The 26,695-nt window shown below is 56.4% G+C and overlaps 3 protein-coding genes across 11 annotated transcripts; all 3 read left to right on the top strand.

The window, feature by feature from the left end:
* Positions 1 to 128: 128 nt before the first annotated feature.
* Positions 129 to 7,768, top strand: LOC121058576 (myelin protein zero-like protein 3). Of its 4 annotated transcripts, none has more exons than XM_040534329.1 (7): positions 129 to 280; positions 1,361 to 1,527; positions 2,532 to 2,742; positions 3,393 to 3,558; positions 4,395 to 4,452; positions 5,465 to 5,635; positions 6,448 to 6,613. In XM_040534329.1, the coding sequence occupies exons 1-7, from the start codon at positions 229 to 231 to the stop codon at positions 6,472 to 6,474; spliced, it is 852 nt and encodes a 283-aa protein (XP_040390263.1). In that variant the 5' UTR covers positions 129 to 228; the 3' UTR covers positions 6,475 to 6,613. The 4 variants fall into 4 exon arrangements, with proteins under 4 accessions (XP_040390263.1, XP_040390262.1, XP_040390265.1 ...); XM_040534328.1 differs by having other exon boundaries at positions 268 to 377; XM_040534331.1 differs by lacking the exon at positions 5,465 to 5,635 and having other exon boundaries at positions 268 to 377; positions 6,448 to 7,768.
* A 353-nt stretch (positions 7,769 to 8,121) lies between these two features.
* JAML (junction adhesion molecule like) lies at positions 8,122 to 16,184 on the top strand. 6 transcript variants are annotated; one of them, XM_040534324.1, is made up of 8 exons: positions 8,122 to 9,154; positions 11,372 to 11,660; positions 13,193 to 13,356; positions 13,727 to 13,952; positions 14,103 to 14,229; positions 14,705 to 14,765; positions 15,284 to 15,379; positions 15,565 to 16,184. In XM_040534324.1, the coding sequence occupies exons 2-8, from the start codon at positions 11,618 to 11,620 to the stop codon at positions 15,724 to 15,726; spliced, it is 879 nt and encodes a 292-aa protein (XP_040390258.1). In that variant the 5' UTR covers positions 8,122 to 9,154; positions 11,372 to 11,617; the 3' UTR covers positions 15,727 to 16,184. The 6 variants fall into 6 exon arrangements, with proteins under 6 accessions (XP_040390258.1, XP_040390255.1, XP_040390256.1 ...); XM_040534321.1 differs by having other exon boundaries at positions 8,159 to 9,154; positions 11,429 to 11,660; positions 14,100 to 14,229; positions 15,565 to 16,183; XM_040534322.1 differs by having other exon boundaries at positions 8,159 to 9,154; positions 14,100 to 14,229; positions 15,565 to 16,183.
* Positions 16,185 to 17,664: 1,480 nt separating this feature from the next.
* SCN2B (sodium voltage-gated channel beta subunit 2) lies at positions 17,665 to 23,137 on the top strand. The gene is made up of 4 exons (XM_040534499.1): positions 17,665 to 17,897; positions 20,146 to 20,312; positions 20,549 to 20,759; positions 20,898 to 23,137. The coding sequence occupies exons 1-4, from the start codon at positions 17,828 to 17,830 to the stop codon at positions 21,095 to 21,097; spliced, it is 648 nt and encodes a 215-aa protein (XP_040390433.1). The 5' UTR covers positions 17,665 to 17,827; the 3' UTR covers positions 21,098 to 23,137.
* The last annotated feature ends 3,558 nt before the right edge of the window (positions 23,138 to 26,695 follow it).

Genomic DNA, 26,695 nt, shown 5'->3' with positions numbered 1-26,695 from the left:
CTGTATTTAACCAGCTCTAAAACAAAATATCAGCCTGTTTGTTTAAAGACTAACTTTATGACTTTATAACTCTACCTGTAATGTGCTGGCCACATTATCTGTTTGTACGATATTGTCTTCTATTTTGTTCGTCATAAATAAACATGGTTTGTGGATAAAAGCGAGCGTTACTTTTTCGGTGAGCCCTGCTGGGCCCTGTCCCCGGGTGCGAGGCGAAGCCCCGTCGCCATGACGACGCGGCGCGGCCATCTTGGGGCGGCCCCCGCCCTCACCTGGGCAGGTGAGCCGCCATGTTGCGGCGCTGAGCGGCATGCGGGGCGGCGGGGCGGCGGCCGCCGGCGGCCTTCTCCTCCCGCGGGGGGCCCTGATCCTGCTCGGTAACGGGGCCGGGGCGGGTTTCTTCTGCTCCTCCGTGGGGGGGAGAGCTGCTGAGGGGCGGTGTGGGGCCGACCCCGGCCGGGGCACGGCGCGGATCGGGGCTGCGGGGCTTGCTTTCCTCACCCTGCGCTCTGCCCTCCCCTCCCATGCCACCTTATTCCCCTCTCTGCTCGGTACACTTGAGATATTAACATTTCCAGTTGGCAAGAAAAGTGGTGTTGTTTTTTTTTGTCAAGACGCTATGTTTTGTATTGTTTGAATTGAATATTGGCAGAGGGGTTTGCAATACTACAAACTTGCACAGGAATTGGCGGCGCTCGATAGAAACGTGCGCCTGCTATCGTTCAGGAGTCAGCTGTGAAAATTAGAGCAGAACCTAAGGCAGGGTATCGCCCTGAAAGTCTTCGCGAACTGGAGCCGAAGGTTTGTGAAAGGGAGGATTCGGACGATGCTCCTGCTGGGCAGGCAGTTTGCCTCCCTGGCTGGGGCATCGCAGCAGGGGAACGAGGCAGGAGTTTCGTGACATGCTGAAAACGAAAAATTAAGGTAATTTACCATTGCAGTATGCCTCGTAACCCAGTGCGCATGCAAGTCACTGGCTGCATCACTTTGGGGCAAGGCACGCTGAGTCAGAACTACCTTGAGGTAGTCTAAAGCTAGCAGGTTGCACTTCCTCAGAGGGCTGCTTGAATCGGTTTCTTGCCTCTAAAACTTCCTTACCTCCACGTCTAAAATTCTGTATGCTTTTGGTGGTATTTTCAAGATAAATACTTTTCGAGGCTAATTGCAATCCCATAGAGAGTAGGTTAGGGAAATGATCTGCTTTGCTTTGGTTTCATTATGGGGGTGGTAGTCACTACTGTGCTTCACTCTTCAGACTGGGGTTAAGCTGCACATCCATCAGTATGTTTGGGGCATCATCACTCCCGTGTCTCACAAATAACAACAACCTAATCCTTGTCTTTTGTGCTTCTTCCAAAAGGTATCTGCAATGCTTTTTCCCTGGATATTAAAGCCAGTTCTAAAGTGCGAGCTTTCGTTGGTGAAAAAGTACTGCTGTCGTGCACGTTCAAATCCATTTCTCCCATCACTGAGAGTCTGACAGTGGACTGGACGTACCGGCCCCTCACGGGTGGTCACATGGAGACAGTAAGTGAAGGAGGCAATCTTCTTCTAGTGAAGATTGACCAGGTCTCTGTGTATGTTGAAAATCAGATGGTATTTTATTCCCGTTTGCAGTGCTATGCTTATTCTGCCCTTTGAAATGCCGGATTCTGCTTGTTGCCTTCTTTCCCATCAGAAATTGCTTTAGTGTCCTTTGGGCAAAAAATTTTCAACGTAAATGTGTAGTAGCGCAGAGGTGATTATGTAAACCTTTGGGTTTTGACACAAGCACTGCATTGTACGCTACAACTATATGTAGAATGACTGTAAAACATTTGAGTGGGAGCTTTCTTGAAGGCAGCTATACCCTATTAATTCTGTGATGCAATCTACTCCTGATTTTACCTTGGAGTACTAAAAACGTGTGCAATGACACTGAAGACAGTCATGATGACAGCCTCTGAGGTTTATGGGCTGCTACTTGTCTTGGCAGCAGCACTTTGAAATGTAAGCATAAAAACACAAATCAAAAAGGCAGCTGGAAGCCTCTCATTCAAGGCAGAAACAGAAAATGCGTATCTTTACAGTTTACCAGTGACTAATGCTTCCTGAAGAGTTTGAACTCATAGTGGTATCCCTGTATCTGGAATAAAAGGGTGCTGCCCGTATGAAATGAGGTCTGCTAAGCCTTCACTGGTAGGGCAGGAAGTGCCAAAGTACAGGAAGCAAATTCCGAAGAACTGCCATGCTCTGTCTTGCGTGACACAAGGAACATACTCCTCAGCTGCAGATCTGCAGAGGGGAACAAGCTGGTCAGAAGGGTGATGATGACATATGTCAGTGCCATGGCTGGTAGATAAAAGCTTTGGAGTTCTAATGAAATGGGACAGATTTAGAATTACCAGATAGGAACTTGGAGAGTCTCCTGTGTGCAAGCTATTCTTTCTGACTCGTTAATATGTCTTCCTTTATGTTTACAATCCAAAAAGTAGTTTGATTTCTTAGAGGAGTGTTTTATTAGAGCAATTATTGTCTTTCCCTTCTTTTAGATTTTTCATTATCAGTCGGTTGCCTACCCAACAACAGTGGGAAAGTTCAAAGACAGGATATCCTGGGTTGGGAATGTTGCCAAGGGTGATGCTTCCATCGCTATCCAAAGCCCTGTGATGAGCGACAATGGGACGTTCATCTGCAGTGTGAAGAATCCTCCAGATGTGTACCACAACATTCCCCAGACAGTGCTGATAGTTACAGAGAGGGGTAAGCCTCCATTTCATAGCGTGCTCTCACCTGTGTGATACAGCTGCATTGTAGCTTCATCAGAACCTTAAAAATCTGAGCATTGCACATGAAATTGGTTCCCTGGATTTCCACGTAAGAATTACAGCAACAATTACCTCAGCCCTTCTTTCTTTGCTAAACACGTAGAGAACCACTGAATTTATTGGGGGCAGGAGGGGATGGAGGAAGCTGTGCTGATAACAAATCAAAAATCCATCCTTGTTCACGAATTCCAGTCTCCAAATATTGCAGCAGTAGAATAAGTGAGATTTTTGGGAAGTACTGGTCTAAAAATGCTCTCACGCCACAAACGCTGATTCTTAGTAACACGTCATTTCCTTGTCTGCTCTGTGTGTGAGGACTACCCCAAATCTGAAGTTCGGACGTGCTGACAAAGCTATGTCATGACCTGCCCGCCTTTGGATTCTTTGCATATAAAAAACATCCTACTGTGCTGGATATGTGATAAGAGTCCTACAGATTCCGAGACGAGTTGTTTCAAATTTACGAGCCCTGGGCTGTGTATGAAAAGGCTGTCAGTCCTTCCTGGATGAATGTTTTTCACAGAGACTTAAGAAAGCAGTATTTTACTACTGTTACAGCTGGTCTGTTCTTTGTCTATCCCGCAGGCTTTTCCTTCCAGCTGACTTCAGCGGTGCTGCTGTCCATTTTAGTATTTCTCCCTTCCATCGTTGTGGTCATTCTGATGTTGGTGAGGTTGGGAAGGAAATCTGGACTGCTAAAGGAGAAAAAAAAATCTGGCTGCAAGAAATCCTCTATTGAAGTGTCTGATGAGTAAGTTGTGTCTGGAACTTAAAGCCTGTTTTTCCACCTCGGCCTCTTGACACCGGCCAATGATTCTCCACTGTCCTTCATTTCGTAGCTGTCAGCATCTGCAGGTTGGCCACTGAGATCTTCCTCTCTATGAGCATAATTTAGCTAGTGAGTAGAAAGCTTTGGAAAACCCATGTTTTGGAGCATGAAGTAAGTGCAGTACATCCCTTTTTCTGTCAATGGTGTGAAGCCACAAAACTGAAGCAGTTTAGGATTAGGTAGTCTTTCACTTCTGCAGTCAGATTTATTTTGCTTAAATCAGCAAAAGATATTTTGCTTTTGTGGGTTTTATGGGTTGTGCTTTGGTGTGTGAAAGATCCGTAGCAACGAAACAAACCGAATAATGCTATCTGGTTCCCTCAACGATGGCCTGAGCACAGCTGCCAAGTCCTGAACAGGCTCTGGAGACTGGATTTCCATCTGAATTGGAGAGGATTGTGTGTTGGGAAGGGTCTGCATGGTATTGTAGTGACAGCAGTAGAGCCACGCTGCAACTGCTGGAGTTGCACCTGTTTTTGCCAAGAATTCCTTCTGTGCTAAATTTTAGAACTGGACTTTTAATACAATGTTTTGATTTATTGTAGTAAGACTTTCCAGCCAAAAGTCACCTCTTGCATTCTTCATGGCACTTGTTATATGAAATGTCTGCCTTTGAAAAAAGAGACCTGACACTCTCAATTCTTTTGGGGTTTGTTATGCAGAGCCACAGTTCAGTGTGGTAGAATTCATAGTCCATAGGAGATATTAGTGTGTGGTGGTGGGGAAAAGTCCATCCTCATCCTGTGTTTGTTCTCCAGGTCTGAACACACAGACACCTGCTCAGGGAGACTGAAAGCCTGGTGTTTGAACTGTGTGGTAAGTGAAAGTTGGTGTTTTCATAAGTGGTTTTGTCAAGATCAGCGCTCAGAGGAGGTGCAAGAGCAGCAGGCAGAGCTGTTGATAATTTCTCTGGGCTTCAGAGAACAGTCCCAGTTGGCTATGCTTATGCTCCATGGTTATTTCCACATTTTGGCTATCGGGTATAAGAACTGCTGGTCATGGCGCATTACTGGTAGCGGGAGCAGTCCTGAGATCCCCCAAACTGTTTTTTTTTTCATTTGACTTTAGATGGAAGCTGACATTTCAAGACGAATATTAAGAATTTTAAGTGCTAACCACTGTACTGTGTAGTTTCTATCAGGCTCTGCATAACCAGTTTGGGGTCTGACAGAGCTATGGTGAGGTGTGGAGGCAGTAACGCTTCCATACCCTGTTTTCTGCAAGGATGGTAGTGTGTTGCCTTCTCTTTCTTACAGGTCTTCCTTAGAACGTATTGGTCACAACAGAATCCTGCTGAACTCTTGTGGGTTTTGTTTGTTTTTGTGGGGTGTATAGTTTGTTTGCTTCGTGAAATGGGTGGCGTTCTCTAATTCTGTTCACTTGCTATACCCTAACAACAAGCCTCTGATAATCTGATGTGTTGCGCTGGAACTACTGAATGTTTGCCATCTGCTGTATTTATTTTGCAAAATATATGTCTGAGTTGGGTGTGCTAGCATTAGCGGCCGCAACACCGTGTGTGACACATTCCAGAGTAAGCTCACACACATGCCTACTTGGAGAGTGTTTTTGTTTTTTAACCTGGTGTCCTACAGATCAAGCTTACCACAGATGCAGCTTTACATCTTTTATACGCAGTCAGGAAGTATGTTAAGGAGGATTTAAATGTATTGCTTGGTTCCCTGTTCTAATGCCAATGATTTAAAATGAAGTAAATGTATGAGCTTTCAGACTGATGTGTGCAGACTGTTTCTACGCTTTAATAGATATAGAATGAAGAATGAGCAAATATACAATTTATGTATGAAGTATTTATAATTCTTCACAGCAGTTACAAAGCAGCAGTATTGGCAACAAGAGCTTTGAGAGACGCAGGAAGCAGAAAATGCTTTATTCAAAAGGGAGAGTTGCAAAGGGAGGTGGAAAGGCTGTTGCAAGTGACGTGCTGGGGAGCAGGGAGGTACCTTTGCTTTGTTGCGAGTGGAGAGATTGGGAAAAGGTGGGAGCTCAGATACAGTGAGACATGCTACTAGATGGAGATTTTAAAGATTGAAAAATGTTTTCTCATCCTTTGAGAGCAGGCAAACTTGAATGTAATTCTGGTGCTTTCGCGTTGAGTAATTTGTCATTGGTTTGATACTTTGTTCTGATATTCATCTTAACAACTCTCTGAACACCATCTCACTCACTATACTGAGTCTACTTTTTGAGGTTTCTATAAAACACTTCCTCATGCTTAATACTTTACCAAATAGTTAAAATAGCGAAGTTGATGAAAAATTGTTTGTAATTGAGATTACTGCAAAATTGGCAAGATTTCCAATATAAGGCTCATATGTTTGAGCTTCTTTCAAGCTGAGGGCTGCAGAGCTGGGTTCTGAGGATGCCGTCAAATCATTACTGTGGTTAGAACAATAGATGATGGGGATCTGAGAGTACATGGTTGTTCAGAGCTGAAAAACCCAACAGCTTATGCTGCTCTGGATCTGCACTGCAGGAGTTAGGGGTGCATTTTAAGAAGACGTCTTTCTGCACTTTGTCTTTTGCTTAAGTTTTAGCTGCTACTTCTTTTAAAACAGATTACGTGTGTTGATGCAGTGGCAATTTGTCTGTGTCTGTGGTAAGTCAAACGGATTTAGCTACAAGTGTTTATATAACTACAAGTCCTAATTTGTTCAAGCACACCAGCAATTTGGAAAGCATTTATGCTCTTGTCTGAAGCCTAGCAGACTTAAATTTTTTGTCAAATTCATTACTTGTTTCATGTCTTTGTACGTAGTCTCAATTTCTCTCTTCGTACGCTCTCTTTAGGACACAGATGAGGAAGAGCCATACTGATGAAAGATCAAATTTATGGATAAAGAACAAAATTACAATGCTGAAAATCTTGGCTAGAAAATACAGAGGCTGCTGGATAACCAATGCAGATTGGAGGACCTGTTCTCATCTTGGTATATGGGAGTAATAATGCTCATGGGATAATTCACTCTTACGTATTTCAAAAATCATTATTTTGAGCTTCTTTTTAATTTATTGGGGGGTGGGGGGGGGAGGGGGAATTTTCCTGAAACCTCCCTTCTCCAGTGCCTACAGAAACCTCGGTGCCTACAGCTGTACAGCCTGTTTCCTACCAGCAGTCTGACAGTGTTTGTCTCTTAGTTTACTTCCTAATTTGTTTCCTCTGTGGTTGGTGATATCCCTCCTTTCCTGCACCCTTAAATTCAACTTGCCTGAAGAACAGACTACTCCAGAGTGACACATCGGCTCTGTAAGGTGATCATTGTCAAGCACTGACAACATATTCTTATTTTTTTTGCAATGTACTAGCAAAGGACTTAAAACAGCCTGATTGAGTTGGTATATGGCATCCTTTGTCTTGGAGCAAAGAGAACCTACTGGTTTTTAATTGTTTCTTGGCTTGATCTACCACTTAATTACAGGATCACCATTTTGTTCCTACTGTCTTCTTATTTTAAGAACATCTGCACAGCAGTGTTACCTTACATTGTTGAGCTTTATCTTTTTACTTGAACAGCTGCATTACTAGGTACATCTACTTGCAGACATGAAGCACAGTTCATATACACCTTATTTTTTTTAAATCAGAAATGCAGATGAGGTGTCTGTGGAAATGTAACCCCGTCTACCTCAACTACTGACTCAAGGAATCGTGCCAAGGAATGTTCCATGTTCAGAAGAACTGTCTTGTTCCTCCTCTCTTCTAGTGAGACGGTTCATTTTTGGGAAACAGTTAAACATGTGTCATTACTGCCCTGTAAAAAGGAGACTACTTTCTCTACCACCAACCTTGCCCAATAGCATATAGCAGGGAGCAGCGGAACTCATAGAATGGCGTTCTTCATGGGAGAGGTGCTCCAGTCCTCTGGTCATCTTTTGTGGCCCTCCTCTGGGCCTGCTCCAACAGATCCACATCTTTCTTGTGCTGGGGGCTCCGCAGTCTGGGTACAGTGCTCCGGGGGGGCTCTCACAGCTCTGTTCTAACACCTAAAGAGCTGCTGGTTTTTTCTTCCTTTTGGTATGTGGCATCAATCAAATAGTCTTCTTCCATATGTTTCAAGTTTACTGTTGGCTTTTATGTGCCATTGCCAATAAATTGCATTGTTTTATTCTAGACTTTATTTGGCTGAGTACAGCTGGATATAGCTGAACGTGTAAAACTGCCATCCTGTTTTGTTGCTTAGCTATAAAACCTGCCATGGGATGTTGGGAAAAGGCGTACTGAGGCCCCCTTCAGCAGCTCAGTGACGGCTGCTGTTCGCAGGTGTGGAGTTCCTGCCTGCAAAGCAGGTTAGCTGTAGATCTGTTTCTTCAGATAAAGAAATTTATTTTTCTCCTGTCTACAATAAAGTAATATTTAAAAAGGTTGTGCTTTGTGATGACACAATGTTTCTGCAACTAAAACTATCCTGAGAAAGGATGTTGGTGGGATCTGCAGCCTAGAGGAAGTGGCTTTATTGTTCCACTTTCAGCCCTAGTACATCAGACAGTTCTTTGTGGAAATGAATAACTTCTTTTCCAGAAGATGTGCCTTCCACTCTTTGCAAAGAGCAGGCTAAATCCTGGGCAAATCTTTCTGGTGCAAAGCTGAATTGCCACGTTGAAGCTAATGGTGTTCTGGATCAAAAATGGTTTTGAGCATGGATAAGATTTATCTTTCTCTCCCGTTGCTCGCTGAGTGCAAGTTGCTCTGTGTACCACTGATGCTGGGGCAGTGAAGAGTGATTGCTGTGGTACTCCATAGGAAAAGGAAGGATGAAAATAAGCTTTCAGAGTGACTGAGGAGGGGGTGCAAGCTCAAAGCAGTCAGTGCTGTGTGTCCTGCCTGTGTTCCAAAAGGGAGAAGCTGGCCATGATGTGAAAAGCATCCTGACAGTGGCTCTTTCACCAGTAAGATGCGTGCTTATCTCTGGCCCCTGACAGTAGCAGCAGGAACGCTCAGCAGAGTTACTTGGTGTTGCTTCCTGGTGATACCTCACCGGGACAAGACCCAGCCTGTGGGACTGATGAGGTGCTGCACTGCTTGTTCTTGAACTGGATTCCCAAAGAGAAAACCAGAAGGGAGCACAGGCTGCAAAAGGGTTGCCAAGAATTTCTTTGTTCTTGACTTCTCACGTAATGAATGATGGCTCGATCTGCTGTGGCGAAAGGAGTCGGACCCAGCCACATCTTGTATCTGGACTGTCTTCTTCCGAAGCTGCACTCCCACCATGTGCTCCCAGGCAAATGCATCTGCCATTCTTCTCACCTCTGTAGCAGTCCCTTCTGCCTTGTGATTTGCCAGTACCCTCGATGTAGTTCTCAACTTCCTCTTGCGAGTTAAAAGTGACCACCAAACTGAACTTAAATAAGAGACACGAAACCAAAGACTGTTATGTTTTCCATGTCTTGCACGCACAACATCAAGAACATTTAGCACCTGATTAATTCAGAGGCTCCAAATAAGTCGCTGAAGAGCCCTTTGTGCCAGAGACAAGTTGACTGCCCCAAACCACACCGGGTGAGTAATTTTTTTGCTCTAGTACTTACATTATTTTGTTTCTTTGTCCTGAAAAGATTAGGGAGACGTAGGAGTGCTCAGAATTCAGATCCGAAGTAGGAAAATGTGAAGGCAATGTGGCATCTACGCATTTCTTCTTCAATCCATTTAGTAAAGTCTGTTATCCTGCGGAGGGATTTGGATGTGTCAGCACTGTAATATATGGAACAGCCTGGGTCGTTGGGTGCTGTCTTCAGCTGGTGCACGCACAGCACCTGCTTGCTGCTGCTGAGGGAGAGCCTGCAAAAGTGTGTTCCAAGACAGGACCGGAATTCATTCTGAGAAATAGGGTAAGAAGTCCAGGAAGGATTTGACGGCAAATAAGAACCAGAGCTTCAGTAACTCAGCGACAGAGAACCTTTGAAGTTTTGAGTGTACATATCCTGCACACAGGCTTCTGTGTGCTGAGGGGTTTTAAAAGCTAGGTGCTGTTCTGATTCCTGGGTTGAGGGTGGTCCTGGGGAAGCGTATCTCTGGTGGAGTTCTAAGGCGTTTGGCAGCATAGCTGAACAAACAAGAGGAGGAAAGTAGGCTGCTCAGGCCTGCTGCACTGAGGCGCAGTGCACGAGCTGAGCATGAGTTGTGCTGTGTTTGTAGGTCATGTGTGCACAAGTGCAGGTTATGCAGCAAATTGTGTCTTGGCAGAAAGGCAAACAGCGTAGTCAAACCACACAACTCTCTCCCCTCCACCTCCACAAAACCCAGCCCCCAAACAGGTCATGGGTTTTGAAAGGCACATTTGAGAGAATTACAGAAGGCTCGCAGCCACTTTTAAGGATTTTGTTTGTGGAAGGGGAGGATAGTGAAAAGCAGAGGTGGTTTTGCGTCATGGACTGTAGGCAGCGACGCCATGTGCTGCCTGCAAAGCCTTTGTGACTGTTTTCCAACCTAGAACAGACCCATGCGGCTAACTCGGGGCCTGCAATCTTGTCTGAGCCTGTAAGAGTGTTTCTGAGCTTCCTTCACTGAGAAAAATGTATTTAGAAATAAAAAAGGAGTCTGGGAAACAAGTCTGGCCATGAAAAGAGATGGAAGTTTTAGCAGGGGATCAGCAGTGGCAGGGCGGAGGCGCTCACTGCACCCTGCTCCCTCTTGCTGATCCGTGTTCGCTGTTGTGCTGCTGCACAGGGCTGGCACGTCCCGCTCGCCACCCTGCAGCCCCTGCCAGGCATTTGCATGCGGTATTATTTTCACTCTCGGTTCTGTAGGGAGTGCAGAGGGTGTAGGTGCTGTCTCCAGAAGCTTGGTGCCCCCAGCTGCAGGGCCGTCGCTGTGGCTTTCTGCTCCGCAGTGCTGAAGGGAGCAGTGGATCTCCGGGTGGTAGGAGAAATGTCAGGTGTTCGCCGTACGTATTTCCTCTGACTCCTCTGGATGGTTTGTTGGGGCGAGCAGCTGGGACCTTTCCCAAATCCAAGCTTTAGTGAAGCTGGTCTAGAGGGCCTCTGGCTTTCACAGCGGAGGAAAAACGAGAGAAGCTAGGGAGATTTCAGATATGATTCATCTCTTCTTGGTTTTATTGCTGCAGCAGACGTGCCCGTATTGAAAAACATATACGGGTAATGGCAGCCTAAGGTCAAACAGTTGCAAGCGCAGGCTCCCCAAGCTGGAGGGTTTTTCTCAGTAACTTTTTGTCCTTAACTATGTTTACCAGTTTTGAACAGGCATAGCTTTGAGTCATGGAGCAGAGACACAACGAGCAGCAGGGTACTGGCTCTTACCTGCCTGTGATCCGTGCATGAACACCGGCTAGCACGTTCCTGCTGGTGCCGGGCGGTTCTTCCTTGGGCTGCAGGATGTCTGCACGGTATAGAAAGGAGGCACAACTTGATTTGGAGAGACACGCAACAGGTCAAACGGAATACAGCGGCAAAACGTGGCACTGTTTGGATAGACCCCAAAAGGTTCTGGCAGAACTTTTCACGATGTGCAGCGCCCTGGAGCAAGGAGGTTATTTCCAGGGCAGGGGGCTTGTGATTTTGGGATCCATATTCAAACTTCTCTGAGTCTGTAGGAGAAAAAACCATCCCATTGTTTTTTCAGCAGTTAACATCATGAAGATCTCAGTTGAGATACTGGGGACTCGACCCCCAAACCACCGGAAAGATACATTAGTTAGGGGAAATGCAAAGGTATTTCAGACTGAGCCCTCCCCCAGTCTCTTTCTGTCTTCCTTTCTAGGTCTCGGAGCAGTCTCAAAGCAGACGCATCTGACAGCTGTGCTTCACTGAATCGTAGGCTCCTAGCTGGGACAGTGGCTAACTCTGAGAAGCTGAACATCCAGGGGAGCAAAGATCGTGTCCGCCTCTGAAGAACTAGAGGAGGTCTTGTACTAACCCTGGGGTCCAGCTCAGCTGCAAGCAGTTGGTGTCCTTCCCTAGGGGAGTCTGGTGCATGTGTCACCTCTGCTGCTCCGCTTAGAATAGGATGAAGGTGATGTTGAGCCTGACTCTGGTGCTGGCATTGCTGGGTAAGCTGTAAGTCCTTCTGGTGGCTTTATCTACCTTGCCAGCTTTCCTCTCTGCCTTTGCTGAAAGACCTCTTGTTTCCTCTCGTTCTGCTGTGAGAACCTCTTGGGGCTTTGCAGGTACACAGGGCTGGGAACATTAAGCATACCGATAACTTCCCTGGTGTCTGTGTGCTGCATATTTCCTTCCTGCACAACTCCCATATATATATATAGGCTTGGAATTGCAACAGCATCCATCATCCCTGTGTGGAGGCCTGTATTTACTCTAAGAGGCTCCAAGGCTTTGGAAGAAGTAAAACAGCTTTACCAAGCATAAGTACAGGGAAAGGTTTCCAAGCTATTGATTTTGGCTCTGCTCAAGGCAACTGGCTCGCTTGGTCTCTGCTGCTGGCAAATATTGCTCATATTTGGGTCCACAGCTGGTCAAGCCCAAAAGAAACCAGTTTGGGAAGCTGTAGCACTTTGTGTTTATTATTTACAGGGCATCAGATAAGTACTTGGTGCTTTGCCAGGGCCCAGCCCTTGGTGGCTCGTGGAAGGACTGAGCAGAGTGGCTAAGACACCAGGTAAAACGTACCTGCCTGAGTGGCTCCCAGCTGAACCAGCTCACCTAGTCCTGGACAGACGAGTGATAGAGACTCAGCTGCTCTTCTTGCTGGGTTCTGCTAATGCTTCTCTCTCTCCCTTGCAGCTGGTAGTGCTTCCCTCCCGTCGCATTTCCACAGCTCTGCTCTGCCCTGTCTCACCACGCAAGCAGGTGCCTCTCTCTGTTGCCATTTTGATCTCTCAGACTTGGGGGCACGGAGGCTTTCTCGTGACAAATTTAAGGCACCTTTTCTGCCCTGCTTGTTTCCCATTCCTAACGCATATTTTGTGGCCCCCCCACCCCATGGCAGCAACTTCTTCGTGCTAGTTTTGTCGGCTCTGTGCTTTCTGATGTTCCTCCGTTTTGTTTTGTTTTGTTTTGCTTTGGTCTTGTTTTCCACTGCCCCACTTCTCTAGAAACCCTTAGTGGTAGTCATGTGGCCAGATGCATTCAAGCCGAGGTCAGGAGCCTGTGAGCAAGAGGTAAGGAAGGCAAATGGGCAGGTTGTGAAAGGAGGAACTGAAATTCGTGTGAAGGGGTTGAGTTGCCCCTGGCCTCTTGTAGATGAGAGCGGCACTGGTTCTCCCAGCCAGTGACTCACAGGAGCAACCATGCAGGAGCTGCAGCCTTTGGCTCCAAGACACAGAGGGCTGGGGTTGAGCGACAAGTTCTGAGGTGCCTTCCCCACTTCCCTTCTATGAGGCTTGTTCAGTGAGCGCAGCAGCCCTTGGTGTCTGGTGGCTGGGAGGATGTGCTGCCCCACATCCCAGGCACGCCAGCAGCAGGGGTCAGGGAGAGGCTTTGGCCACAGGGCCTCCCTGCTGTGCTCCGGACTGGTCGGTGCCGCTAGCCCCGCGTTTGTCTGGAGAGGAGACGCCTATGGGGACAGGCGGGCTGCACCTGGCTGTCCTCCCCGGACTCATCCTGCTGTCCTTGTGCCTGGCAGAGAGATGCAGCGGGTCGGCTGGCTGGGTGTTCACAGAGCCTCAGCTTCAGGCCAGCGCTGGGGACTCTGTCCTGCTGCAGTGCCTCCTCCGAGACGCGGCAGACAAGAGCTGGACGATGGTGAAGGTGGACTGGCTGCACGTGCCCCGAGCGGGCGCACAGAAGGTGGGTCAGGACCAGGGGGTTGGTGGGGGGCAGAGGGGGGCCGGTGGCAGGGGAGGGTGAGTGAAGCAGCCCTGCTGCTCTTGGGAGGCTTTGGGGAAGGTGCCTGGCCCCGGCTGCCACGGGAGGAAGGTTCCCCATCTGCCAGCTGCGTGCTGCCGTGCCCCAGGCTGCTGGGGAACCCTGGCACCGGGTGCTGTGTCATGGGGCTTTCCAGGAGGATGTGGGTGTGAGACGGGCTCTGGTGCGTGGCGAGTGCTGCACGGGGGGGAGAGGGAGAGACTGCAGACCCTGCTCTCCAGCAGGGAATGAATGCGGGGCAGTGCCCTGTCCCCTGGGCTCCGTTCACCAGAAGTTCTCTGTGTCCCGGCAGGAGGAGATGGTGTTTTATTACTACAGCAACTGTAGCATCTCCGTGGGCCGTTTCCGGGACCGGGTGCAGTGGCAGGGGGACATCTCCCGCTGGGACGCCTCTATTGAGCTGCGGGACGTGCAGGTGAACGACAGCGGCAAGTACCTGTGTGAGATCCGGCTGCTCCAGCAGAGCAGCATCTTCAAGAACCACACGGTGCTGCACATCAGCCCCATGGCACAGAGAGGTACGTGTCCCGCAGTGCCTCCCCCCACTTGTCACCCTTCCGACCCCTCGCAGAGGCTCCGGGAGGCCTCCAGAGCTGCCGCCACGGTTCTTAGGCAGTGGTGCCAGATCCCTGCGGGTACCAGCCCCTGCCTTGGTGTCTCCCCAGCAGGTCAAGGAGCAGCGAGTGCCCAGGGCTCTGCGGTCCTGGGAGACACCGGGCTCTGGTCTGTGACTGTGGGCTGTGGCTCTGTGGCCATCGTCTTGGCATTCCTGGCAGGACGCACCCTGAGGAAGAGGTACTGACATTAGCTTTGGGTTTATGGGGCTGAGCAGAGCACCTCCTTGTATCTCTCCTGCAGCGTTCTCCCTGGCCAGGCACTACCCTGACCTGCTGGAGCTGCGGGGAAGCAGACGGCCCCGCTGGGTGCTCCTGCCCCCGAAGCAGGGCGTGGGCTCCTGCTGCCCTCTAGTGTCACGCTGCCCTGGCCGCTCTCCCCTTTTCTCCCAAAGCTGCCGGGCTTTCTGCTGCTTGCAGAGCCCGCGCCCTTCTTGGCGGGGGCCAGCTTTGGGCATTGTGGGTCCGTGGGATGGGAGCAAAGCGCGATGAGCTCCCTGTGCGCCTCGGTAGCCAGCCTCACCTGGCAGCAGCAGGGATGGCCTGGTAAGATGCGTCTGAAGGGGTCCCAGTGTCCTAGGAGGGGGGGGACCAAGGACAGCAGGAGCAGCTGGTGCGTCCTGCCGGAGGTGACACCAGTGTTGCTTTCCCTCAAGGTCTGCAGCCAACACGGCCCTGGAGAGGACCAGAAATGAAGGCAGCAAGGACAAAGCCAAGGTGAGAGCTCAGGCAGAGCCAAGCGGAGGGGAGCACAGCTCTCCTGCCCTGGTGGGGACACGTCCACACCTGGTGGGAACCAGAGATGGAGGTGCAGTGAGAGAAGGGGAGGGATGGGACAGCCAGCGCTGCCAGGCAGGGGCTGAGGCCGTCCCCACGTGAGGCCACCTAGGCTCCCTGCTGTGCCACTGACTGGGTGGAGGTTGGAAAGAGCCTCAGGTGACACCGCTCAGTTTGGGACCCGGTTAGGGGGAGGCGCTGATGCAGGGGTGAGTTAGTGCTCCTGCGGCGTTCACTGGGGCTGGGGACAGGTTTGTCCTCCCACAGGATGGCTGCAGCTTGCCTCCTGAGCAGCCACGGCTGCGTGTCCTTGGGATGCTCCTGACATGGGGTGGGTGCTACGGGGCGCAGGGCTGCGGGAGGGAATCCTGTGCTGGCTGTTCATGAGGTGCTGCGGCTGTTGGCACTGACCAAATGACTGGGGTTAGAAGGCTCTCATCCTGCTCTCCCCCTCACAGGAAGGGATTTACTGCTCAATGCCCGGAGCTGAGGTACCCAAGGCTGAACGGGACACAGGGAAGAAGAGGAAAGCTGAGGAGACCTACATAACCATGGTGAGGGGGAGAGCAGCTGCCCCAAACTGCGGCAGGCACGGGCAGGGGCTTCCTGCAGCGGTAGGGTCTTTCCCCTCCGGTGTGGTCTTGTCCAAGGCCTGACCTTCCAACAGCATCCCTTGTCCCTGCCCGCTCCAAATGGGCCCTGGTGCCTACTGAGGGACTCACACCCTGTCTCCTTGCAGCACCCCTCTTCCTTCCGTGAGAACGGCATCTACGTGGAGCTGGCCAGGAGGGTGATCCCGGCAGAGTGGATGGAAGAGGGCAGATGGGATGACAGACCAAGCGAGGACCCCTACAGCAGACCACAGGAGGCCCTTCCCTGTCCCCCAGAGAGCGAGAAGTAGCCATGCTGGGGGACGTAAACTCCTTAACCAGCTGTGTGCTCAAGACATCTTTGTGTCTTTGGTGGGCCAGCATTATGCTGCTGTCAGCCCTTCCTCTAAGAAGTGTCGCTGCTTCGCTCTTATCTCCGGGCCGGAGCTGCTGCTGGGGCTTGTCCTATCCCCGTTATCTGCAGCGGGACCAAGGGACGCGTGTTGCTCTCTTCTCCTGCTCTCTCGAGGGGGACACAGGGGGCACAGCCTTCACTCTCCAGCTTTGATCCCAGCCCATGCTGCTCCGGGACCAGAGATAATGAACTCCGAGGACAGCCTGGTGGGGAAGGGAGGGGGAGACGCAGTGGGAGCCGTGCAGGCGTGCCAGTGGTTATCTTCTGAAAATAATAAAACTCAGCGAGGCCCAGGGGGTCTTCCCTCTTGCTGGCTTCCTTTAACCTCCTGCTTAAACATGTGCTGTTGAAGTGTGCCAAAACTTGCCTGGCCGGGGGGAGCAATAAGCTGAAATGGGCTGAGAGGGGGGTCCCTCTGCAGCAGGAGGGGGCTGCCTGGGCTGTACTGAGCCCCCCTGCTCTGCCCTGGCTCTGCGAGGGATGGAGGGGAGCAGGGTCCCCCCGTGCACCCCACTCACACATATCCTCTGCGCACCCCTCTGCTCGCAGCCCACCCCTGGGCCTCTCTGCCCTGCACGGGGTGAGTCCAGGAACCCCTCCGAGGCCTCCGGGGCCCCCGTCTTGGCATGTGCTGGCTGCTGTCCTGGCCCTAAAGATAGATGTTTGACACCTGCAGGTGCAGCGCTGCGGCTGGGGACCACCTCCCGGCCCTGCTGGATGGCACACTGCAGCACCGCGCCGCTCTGCACTCCTTGGTTCACGTCGACACCCTGCTCTCTTTTCCCTGCCTGAGGCCGAGCAGCCGGGGCGCAGGAGGAACCAGCGAGCAGGGCTGGTTTTGGGGTGCTGGGGGTGTCCCGTGACCCCCTGCTGCCTTCGCAGGGAGGTGGGACCCTTTCCGGCGGGCTCTGCCTGCCCTGCACGGCTGTGAGACTGTGCTGTGTGTGCAGTGTGTTTGCTCAGCAGTGTCCGTGTTCACCCTGCTCTTTCTCTGGTGGTTTCCCCTCCTGGACGCAGAGCCCCTCCGGTCTCTTCCCTGTCCTCTCCCTCCCTCCCCAGGGCCCCCATGCACAGGGACCTATGCTCCAGGGCATCCCTCACCTTTCTCCTCGCTGGTGCTGCCACAGCAAACTACGCTGTCCCGTGGCCCCGGGCACGAGGACGAGGTGGCCGAGGGGCTGCTGTCACCAGCGCTCTGCTCCCCATGAGGCCACGTGTGGGCTCCTTCTAGCCCTGTTCTCAGCAGCCTCAACCCAGGCTTGGACTGCTTCCACTGAGGCACGCTGCCTGGGCTGCTGTGCAGGCGGCCTCCTCGGGATCCTCTGTGCTTTTGGGGCCAGGCCAGTCCCTCTGCTCTCTGCCCGGCTCGGGGAGAGCGTTTCTGGGGTCCCTGGGCCCCGCTGGGCTCTCAGGAGGGGGAACTGCTGCGGGGTCACCAGTCTCTGGCTGGCCAGGAGTGATGCAGTGCTTGGCCCCAGAGGTAGGGGGGCCTGCAGGGGCTCACAGAAGCCTCCGTGGTGAGGTCTGTGCCATGGGGTGATGCCTGGGGCACTTTGCTCCCCAGGTGAAGAGGAGCCCCAAGCGCTGCTTGCTCCAGCAGCAAACTTGCCCACCAAGAAGCAATCCCAGCAGAAACCTGCTCCTTGGCCACGCTGGGCACGGAGCTGAGGAGCTGTTTGGTCCCATCGAGGGGGGACGAAGCCCCTCAGGCACAGCTCAGGACCTGACCCTGCATCGTGGGGCAGCATCGCGCTGGGACAGCGTTTGCCTTCTGCTCAGGGAAAATTTTCCTGCCCTCCCGCTTCCTGCGCCGCGATCCGCCAACCACAGCATTTAGCGCTCCTCGCAGCCCCGCACCGCTCCGCCGGCCATATTGTGGGAATAAGGCAGCTCCCGTGTTCTATGTCACCGGCAAATAACCCGGGCGTTCGAAAAAAGCCAAACCACCACCACCCACACCACCACCAAGCCCTCTCCAAACACTAAACTCCTTCAAAATGAGCCCGGAAGCCTGGCTCCCGCAGCCCACCTTGTACCTCACTGGCCTCAGCTTGCTGCTCTCGCTGGGTAAGTGCCGACCCGAGCCCTGCATGCACCCGGCTGCCAGGGGAGAGCACCCAGGCTGGGGAGAAGCCCCCTCCCCAAACCCTGCGAGCCCCTCCTGGCCCCGGGGAAGGGGCAAGAGATGCTGCCCTGCGGGGATGGGATGGGACGGAGCTGGGCTGCTGCGCGCCCTGCCCAAGCTGCTGCTGCTGGGCAGGGTGGGGGGGCACGCCGCAGCTGCACCGTCCCCATACAAAGCCGTGCATCCCGCTAGCTGGAGGTTCCCCCAAACACGGGGCTGTTTGCACACCCTGCAGGGGGAGAGGGGCAGCTCCGGATTTGCTTGGCTGGGTGTCGGGGGGCTGCGGGGGGGCTTGCGGCCGTCCCTCGGTGGCGGTGCCAGGTCCGGGCGGGCAGGGGGAACCACGGGCTCTGCGCCCTGCGTGCTGCCCGGCCCCGCAGCCAGGAGTGTGTGTCAGCAGCTTTGGGGCCGTATCGATCGGGGCGCAGGGATGCATCACCTCCTCGAAGCGCTGCTCGCCCCGGCCTGGAGCTGCTGGTGGGCTGCTTTGGCTTTAGGGGACAGAGGGGGAACGGAGAGCAAAACACCCAGCGGGGGCTCCTTCGGGGGCTGCGTGTAGTTTTACCTCCCAGGCCCCGGGGAGCAGGGTGTAGTGTGACAGCATTTGGGACTGCACAGAGCACAGGACACAGCCTGGGCAGTCAGCCTGGGGATTTCTTTCGCCACTTATTTTGTCTTCAGCTGCTGGGGTGCCCCAGGTCCCAGAGATGGGATCCCCGCACATCAGCGCTCCCAGGGCATGGGCATGACCCCGCGAGGACCCCGGCTGTGGCCCAGCAGTGCCCCGGGTCCGTGCACAGCCCCTGGTGGCACTGCAGAGCCTGGGATGCCCACTGCGCTCCTGCTGGCATCTCAGCCCCCTGCGGAGCTCTAGGGCACCCAGGGGCTGCAGCACCAAGCCAGGCACAGACATGGAGCCCAGGGCGTAGCACAGGAGCTGCAGGGCACTCAAACAGGGCCATGCAGAGACCCCTCCAGCCCCCATCTGCGGGGCTGGGTCTGCGAGGGGGCACCTGGCACGGGCAGACGCCCAGATCTTCTCTTCCGCCACTGCAAGGATTGCTTAAAAGTATCCGAGCTGTGTCCAGGCAGCAGGGCTGGGGCAGCAGGGCTGGGCACCTGCTATCGCAGGTGGTGTGGGGATGCCACCAGCTCCCACCCCGCAGCTAGATCCGTGGCTTGAAGCAGTCAAATCTGCAACCCGGAGAAGATTCTTGGGAACCAGGAGCACCTCAGAAAGAAGGTTTGAGAGCGAAGGGCAGAGGTGAGGTGATCTGAAAAGCACAGGCTGCTGGCGTCATCCCTGCCCCATGGGGTGCCGCAGGGGTGCCATGGCCCCCTCACCCATCCCAGCTCCCTTCAGGGCTTCTCTGTCCCCCTCCTGCAGGCACAGCATCAGGGCTGGCTGCCCGCTGCCTGCGCAGGGCCTGGCTCCGTGGGCAGAGCTCTGGGTGCTGCCTGGGGGCTGCTGGGGATGTGGGGAGCTACAGGGAAGGGGTGGAAGAGGGAGCAGGGCACAGCCCGTGCGCCAGGTGAGCCGCCCGGACCTGCCGGCAGCACCAGGCGCTGACCCAGTTTCTGTGCTGCAGCAAGGCCGGGCTGCAGGGACCGCCTTGTGCCCCCCACCAGGAGAGGCTGAGGTCTTGACCCAGTCGTTCCCAGCTGGAGAAGCCCTGCTTGAGCCCCGCGGGGTGGGGGGGGGAGCGTTGCAGCCCCCAGGAGCCGGCCCTGGCTGCTGTAGGGCGCCCTGCCTGGAAGGAAACGCGGCGAGCGCAGCCATAAATCTCCCAGCAGCCGTGGCGCTGAGCCCCGGCGCTGATTCTGCATCCAGCCCTTGCACAGCGCTGCCGAGTCTGCGGCAGCAGAGCCTCGTTCAGGCGGCGAGGAGCGGGCTGGGCTTGGAGTCAGCAGAATTTAGCGCTGGTGCCATCGGCCCTCGCGCAGCAGCAAGGCGGCCTGGCAGAGCCTGCAGCTCTCTGTGCGCCGAGGGACGGTGCCAGCGCCGGGGCTGCCCCCCCGTTGTCCCCAGGAAGCCTTCTCCTGGCTGGCCACAGCGTCCAGGAGGGCCTGAAGGGCTCCAGGGCGAGCCCTGTGCAGCCAGCCCTGTGCGGGATGGCTTGGGGAGATGGACATTCGTGGCCCAATTTAACTCATCCACATCTCCGCTCTTGTTCCCCGTGCCTGCGGCAGCGCCCTCGGGACTGGGCATGGAGGTGATGGCTCCTGCCACCATCAACGCCTTGAACGGCACCTCCGTGAAGCTCTCCTGCACCTTCAACTCCTGCTACAAGGTGGAGAACAAGCAGTTCTCCCTCAACTGGACGTACCAGGAGTGCAAGAACTGCTCTGAGGAGCTGGTGAGTCTCTCCGGGGCTGGGGATGGGCTGAGGGGTCCCGGGACCCTCTTGGCGCAGTTGTGTGGGTCCCTCTGGGTCGTGAGCCCCCTCCAGACGCGTGCTCCTGGTGAACGGGAGCCAGCCCACCCTGGGGGGAGTGGGGTGCAGTGTGAGCAGGGAGGGGGGTGCCCAGCTGGGAGGGCGAGCGCTCGTGGTGCTGAGCACTGTCCCAACCCCTCCCCGTGCCCGCTGCCCAGTTCCTGCAGTTCCGGACAAAGATCATGAACAAGCAGCTGGACCGCTTCGGGAACCGCGTGGAGTTCACCGGGAACCCCACCAAGTACGACGTGTCCTTCACCCTCAACAACGTGCAGCTGGAGGACGAGGGCACCTACAACTGCTACGTCCTCAACCCCCCCGACCGGCAGCGGGGCCACGCCAGCATCAGCCTCAAGGTGCTCACCAAAGGTCGGTGTGGAGCGGTCCCCTCTCCTGGCAGGCACCCAGGGGTGCTGGGCTGGCTCCTGGCTCTGCCTCGAGCCCTGCCCCTGCCTCTTGGCTGCCTCGGCGGGGGCTGCGTGGCCTGACCCTGCCCTGTCTCCCCAGAGCCCCCGAAGCGCGACTCGACGGTGGCCGTCATCGTGGGCGCCTCGGTGGGCGGTTTCCTGGCTGTGGTCATCCTCGTGCTGATGGTGGTGAAATGCGTGCGCCGGAAAAAGCAGCAGAGGCTGAACACGGACGACCAGAAGACAGAGGAGGAAGGGAAGACAGACGGCGAAGGCAACCCAGACGAGGGCACCAAGTAACGCCCCCTGCCCGCCCCCCTTCGCCCCTGTACAGCGTGACCCCCTTGATGTGCTTCCCAGAGCAAGGATTTCTGTCTCCCCCGAGCATCCCTCCTTCCATCGAAACGCCAACCCCGCCTGGAGCAGGGCACGGAGAGGAGAAGGTCCCCGGAGCCTGGCCGTGGCCGGGAGCGGGGCTGGCACTGCGCCTGGGCTGGGACCCGCTGGGCCCCGCTCCTGCTGGGCACGGTCTGGTGCCAGAGTGCTGCACGGGGCCGGGACGGGCGCTGGGGACAGTGTGACGTGGCAGAGGGAGGGACAGCGAGGTCCCTGCGCACAGAGGTGGTGGCAGGAGGAGCAGCAGGGGCTGGGTGTCCGCGCCCTGTCCCGCTGCACAAAGCCCCAGCGCTACGCCGCAGCCCCGAGGCGCTCCTGCTGTGCCCAGGGCTCGGACACCGACGTCCCCACCCCAAGGCAACCCCGAGAGGTGCCCGTTCCTGCAAGTCCTGTGTGAGGTGCCACGACCAGAAGCTCGTGCTCCTCGGGGCTGTCCCCACCTGCTCAGAAAGGCCAGATGACGACCGCCAGCCCGGGCGTTTTTCCGAGCGTTGCTGGTTCTTGGAGCCGCTGATGGCTCCGGGTGCGTAATGGACGTCCCCTTCTGCCGCTCGGGCTATATTTGGGCCTCAGCATCTCCGCCACAGATGCTGGGCTGATTCTTTTTTTGTGTGCGTGCTTGCTTCCTTCCTGGGGAGGGTGGCTCTAATGGAAAGTCTTCTGCCAATGTGCCAAACCGCGGCGGTGGGGAGCAGCGGCGTGCGGCTGCTGGGAGGAGGAGGAGGAGGAGGAGGATGTGCAGGGCAGGAGGGGCGCAGCTGCGCGGCCCCATGCAGGACAGCTCCGGCACCCCGAGCAGCTCTGAGATCCCAAAACTTCCTCTCCCAGCCCCCCGAGGAGCCCCGCACGACTCGTAACTGCCATGGCCACGCACTGCCAGCCTGCCCGGCCAGGGGGCCCCGCAGTGCCAGATGCCTCCTGACTGGGGCCCCCCAAAACCCATGGCCCAGCTCCTGCCCCGCCTGCAGCAGCTCCCTCCCAGGGGCTTTGGACAAGCCCCTGCCTCTCTGTGCCCGTGTCCGGTGGCCTCAGGATGTGGCAGGGACCGGTGCCAGCTGGGGAGCGCACGCAGCGAGAGGAGCTGGAGGTGACCTGGGGACACGTCCCCTGCTGCACCATGCCCAGGTGTTTCTTGTCCCACTGCAGGCAGGACACGCTGCTGCGTGGGGCAGGGCAGTGCGTGGGGCCCCAGGGGACCCTGTGCCCAGTCCCTTGTCCCCCCGAGAGCAGCACAGCTGGGAACAGGGGAGCATTCCTCACACCTCCCTGCTCTGCCATGTCCCCAGCCGAGTGCCATCCCCACAGCTCCGCAAGCAATGCCCCCATGCCCTGGGGATGCCGGGACACTATGCGCGCCCTGCTCTGTCCCTGGTGCCCCCCGTGTCCCCTTGACCCCCCGGGGGCTGTGCTGCTGCCGTGCCCGTGCGCAGCAGGGATGCGCCGCCTGCTGCCCGCTGTCCCGTGGCTTCCCCCCTCCCGCCAGCTCCCCTGCCTGGGGGGCAGAGCAGCGCTGCCTGCGCCCACACGCACACACCGCACCGCTTTCCTGCTCAGCCGCCAGCGGTTTTTGGGGCTGCCTCCGGCTCGAGGCCAGGCTGCGAGCGGCTCCTCGGGGCACAGCCGCCGTCCCCGCGGCCAAAGGTCTCCGACTGCCACGCGGCCGGTCCCGCGCCTTTCATTTCGCTCACGCACTGTCCTTGGATTGCAACTTGCCAATGCATCTGTATGTACATAGCTGTACACACCGGAGAGTCTCTGCAAATATAAATGTACAGGAGGCGCCGTTACCGGCCATGGCTGCACGTCTGGGCTTGCGCCTTCCCATGTTTTGTTTTTGCCAAGCACTCTGCTGGTGGTGGTTCTGCCAAAGCCTGATGTAGGATGTTTTTATTGCTCTTTGTACAGTTAAACGAACAAAAGAACAACAAAATGCAAACTTTGCGCTGGATGCTTTTGTACTGCTGCCTGCAGGAGGGGCAGGGCAGGGTGCCTCTCTCTGGGTGTCTGCCCGTGGGATTAAAAGGCTCCACCGAGCCCAGGACTTGGTCCCACATGGGCAGCGGGTTTGCTTTGGGTGCTGACCGAGCACAGAGCAGTTTGTGCTCGGGGGCTGCCACAGAGCCCGATGCTGCAGGGCAGTGCAGGTGCCAGGAGGTGGGCTTTGCTGCCCGAATCCTCCCGCACCGAGCTTCCAGGGATGCTCCGCTCACCCTGAGCGCCTCCGGCTGCGTTGCGGGGGTTCAGCCACCCCTGCTGGGCACAGAGCTGGGGGTGCCCGCTGCTGGGGGCACGGTGGGTGGTGCACCCACGGGAAGTGCACGGCACTAAAAGAAACTCTGCTGTGCCTCGGCCAGGCCCTCGTGACCCTGCCTCGCACCTTCTGCTGATGCTCTGCGCACCGAGGGAAGGGCGACAGCTCCGAGCCTCAGCTCGTCCTCGCCCCGGCACGGGGGTCCCCGCACACCCCGCTGTGTGCCGCAGGGTGACACAGCACAAAGCTCCCACCTTCCTCTCCCTCCCAGGGGAAGGGCAGGGTGTCACCTCCCAGGGCTGGTGACACCGTGCTCTGCTAGCCCCGGGCTGAGGCTGGGGCTTGTGCCCGGACCGTGGTGGAAAGAAGCCACAACCTGGGGGGGACACACAGCCCTGTGGCCGCTCGCTCTGGGGCAGTCGCAGCCCTCCGGCAGGGTGAGCGCAACAAAGGACACCGGGAACCAGTTGGCAGTTTGGGGACACGACTGGGATGGGGCCCTGGCCACCCTGTGACTGAGGATGCAGGTGCTGAGGAGGGACCTGGAAAAGGGGAAAGCCCGGGGCAGCCCCGGGGGAGCTGAGGAGGGCGTGAGGGCAGCACCGCAGCCACCGAGGTCCCGCTGAAGTGGCCTCGGGCTGCGTCGAGTCAAAAACTTTCTGCAGGGACACGGCTGTCCCAGTGCAGCTGCCCCCGCAGTGACTCCCGGGTCACCGCTCCTCTTGCCCTGCTTTAAAGGGTCTGCAGAAGGGGGGGCTGGCAGCTTCGCTCCCCGGGGAGCGGGCCAGCAGCGGGACGGACGGCTCTGCGTGGAAGAGGGAGGCAGGGGAGAGGAAAGCATTGCTGGGGGGAGAGCTGCAGGCAAGGGAGGGCCGAGGGCGATAAAGGCAGCCAAGCACTCACCGCAGTCTGCGTGCCCGGACCTCTCGCTCAGCTCCCAGCCCGCTGCTCGGCGCGCCTGGCCCAGCTCCTGCCGAGTGGCTGACGGCTCCGAGCTGCCAGGCCACCTTGTCTTTTAAAGGTCACAGCCAGAGGACCTTGCAGTAAATATAAGGTGCTGATGGGAAGCTCTGCTCTGGCGTCGCCTCCTCCTCCATCGGCAGGAGGGCTCTGCCTGCCGCCCCTCGCTCCCAGAGGTTTGGGAGGGGGCCAGGGCAGTCCCTGCGCTGGTGCCAGGGATGCTCCCTGCAGGATGCTCCAGGGCAGCCGGGGCCAGCGCAGTGCCTGCTGCATTGTGCCGGTGGCTGCAGCCCGACGCTGCTCTGCTCAGCCCTACCCCGCTCCCCTGCCCACGTGGAGGGAAGCAGGAGCCCTCCTCGGAGAGCTGCCGGGCGTTTTAACCCTCCCAGCTCCATCTGTGCAGGGCGAGCGAGGGGGACACAGGGGCTTGGTGGCTGCTGTGCCCCCCCAGTAGGCTGCCGGAGCCCACCAGAGCCCACTCACGTCCTGTAGGTCGGCTGTCCCCTGGGGCACAGCATGGGATCTGTGCCAGGGGCAGACCCGCATGGGGCACAGCACCAGCATCTCCCAGCTCTCCACTCCCCAGAGCCAGACGTGCCCCAAGAACAGCTCCAGGAGTGATCTGCCAGCTGGTCGGACCCCCGCGCGTCCTGTCCCAGCAGGGAGGTGACAGCGTCTGAGCAGAGAGCGCTCACCTTCCTGAAACCAGACACGGCAGCCTTGTGCTGGGCTCAGCAAAAACTTTCCGCTGAGCCGCAGTATCCCCGCGCCGGACATCTCAGCATCGCGCCAAAATCCCGGGTGCCCTTCCTGGCCGCGGAGCGCACGGCTGGCGGGGGAGCAGAGCCTTTCCCAGGCCCGCGGTGGCAGCAGATGTCTCAGGAGAGCAGCCAGCCAAGGAGACCGGCCGGAGCTGCCAAGTGTGACAGCTCCATCAGGCCGCGGTGACAGGCAGCATCCCGCTCCGTGCCCTGCGGCCGCCGGGGCAGGGCTGGCCCCCACCTGCAGCGGGAGCGGGAGCACAGCCCAGGCTCGCTGCCTTCCCCCTGCCCCTGCTGGGTGCTCGGGGGGGAGGCAGGGTCCGGGGGGCTGCAGGGTCCGCAGGGGCTGTGGGGGCTGCAGGGTCCCTGGGGGATGCAGGGGCTGCAGGAGCTGCAGAGGTTGCAGGGTCCCTGGGGGCTGTGGGGTCACCTTGTCCTGGGAGAAGCTGGGCTACGAGCCTGCCAAGGTTTGTGCCAGCGCCCACGGGAGCCCCTTCACGTTGTCTGGCCAAGCAATAAGCCATCACGCACCCTAACGGGGATGACAGGTACCCCTCCTTCCCTTCGCAGCTCTCTGCCAAGCTGCCCCTCAGAGGTGGCCCCCCCCCGCGCCCCAATTAGCAAGGCTCCAGCAGACGCAGCGCTCCTCCTCCTGTCTCCTTTGCCTGCCCGCTTGCTGCAGCTCCACTCGCCGAGCTCTACCCAGCACCTGGCCGTACCCAGCACCTGGCCGTACCTTCCACCTAGCTGCGTTCCTCACCTGGCCGTATCCAGCACGGCCAGAGCCCTCCTGCTGCATCAGCACTCCTCTCCACGGAGCTCCCGCAGCGCCAGCTCAGGGAAGCCCAGCCCGCTGTGCCAGTATTTTTCCTGCCTCTGCTGCCAGCTCTGCAGCCCTCTGTCCCCAACCCACAGGCACTGCTGGCACCCTCTCGGTCCCCCAGGACATCCCAGTGCACTGCAAAGCCCCCTGCTTTCCCCGTCCCTTATCCTTGGTGCTGCCAACCGGCTGGGACGGAGCTGCAAAGGGGGCAGGCGCGGGGCGTGGGGGGTCACTCGATCTGCCCTGGAGCTGACACCTTGGACGTGCAGCATCCCACGCCCAACGGAGTGTCCTGTTCAGGGGAGCTGTGCTGTAGTGCCGTACCCTGCAAGGGGGGGACAGCCTCACCTGGGGAGCCTGGCCGGGACACGTGCCTTGTGCCAGGAAGGGGCGCAGCCCCAGACGCGGGCAGTGCCGCACCTCCTCTCCCTTCCCACCACGCCTGGCCTCAGGATGCGTCACCGCCAGCAAATTGCTGCTCCGAGCAGGGGTCCTGCTCTCTAATGGACCGGGGCGGGAAGGTGCAGCTCCATCCTCGCACTTCGCATCACCGGAGGCCTCCATTAGGAGGGCCCCCGCCACCGCCTGTCGGGGTGCGGTGTGCCCAGGGTTGGCTCTAATGGATGTGCCGGTGGGGAGGCTGCTGGTACGCGAACTTCTGTGCAAACAATTACCGGGAACGAGCTCACGGCAGACAAGGGAAGTTT

This window comes from Cygnus olor, chromosome 22 (genome assembly GCF_009769625.2).
Source record: "Cygnus olor isolate bCygOlo1 chromosome 22, bCygOlo1.pri.v2, whole genome shotgun sequence".
Classification (NCBI taxonomy): Eukaryota; Metazoa; Chordata; class Aves; order Anseriformes; family Anatidae; genus Cygnus; species Cygnus olor.
Note: the sequence above shows the minus strand (reverse complement) of the source record. Positions and strands in the feature narration are given on the sequence as shown.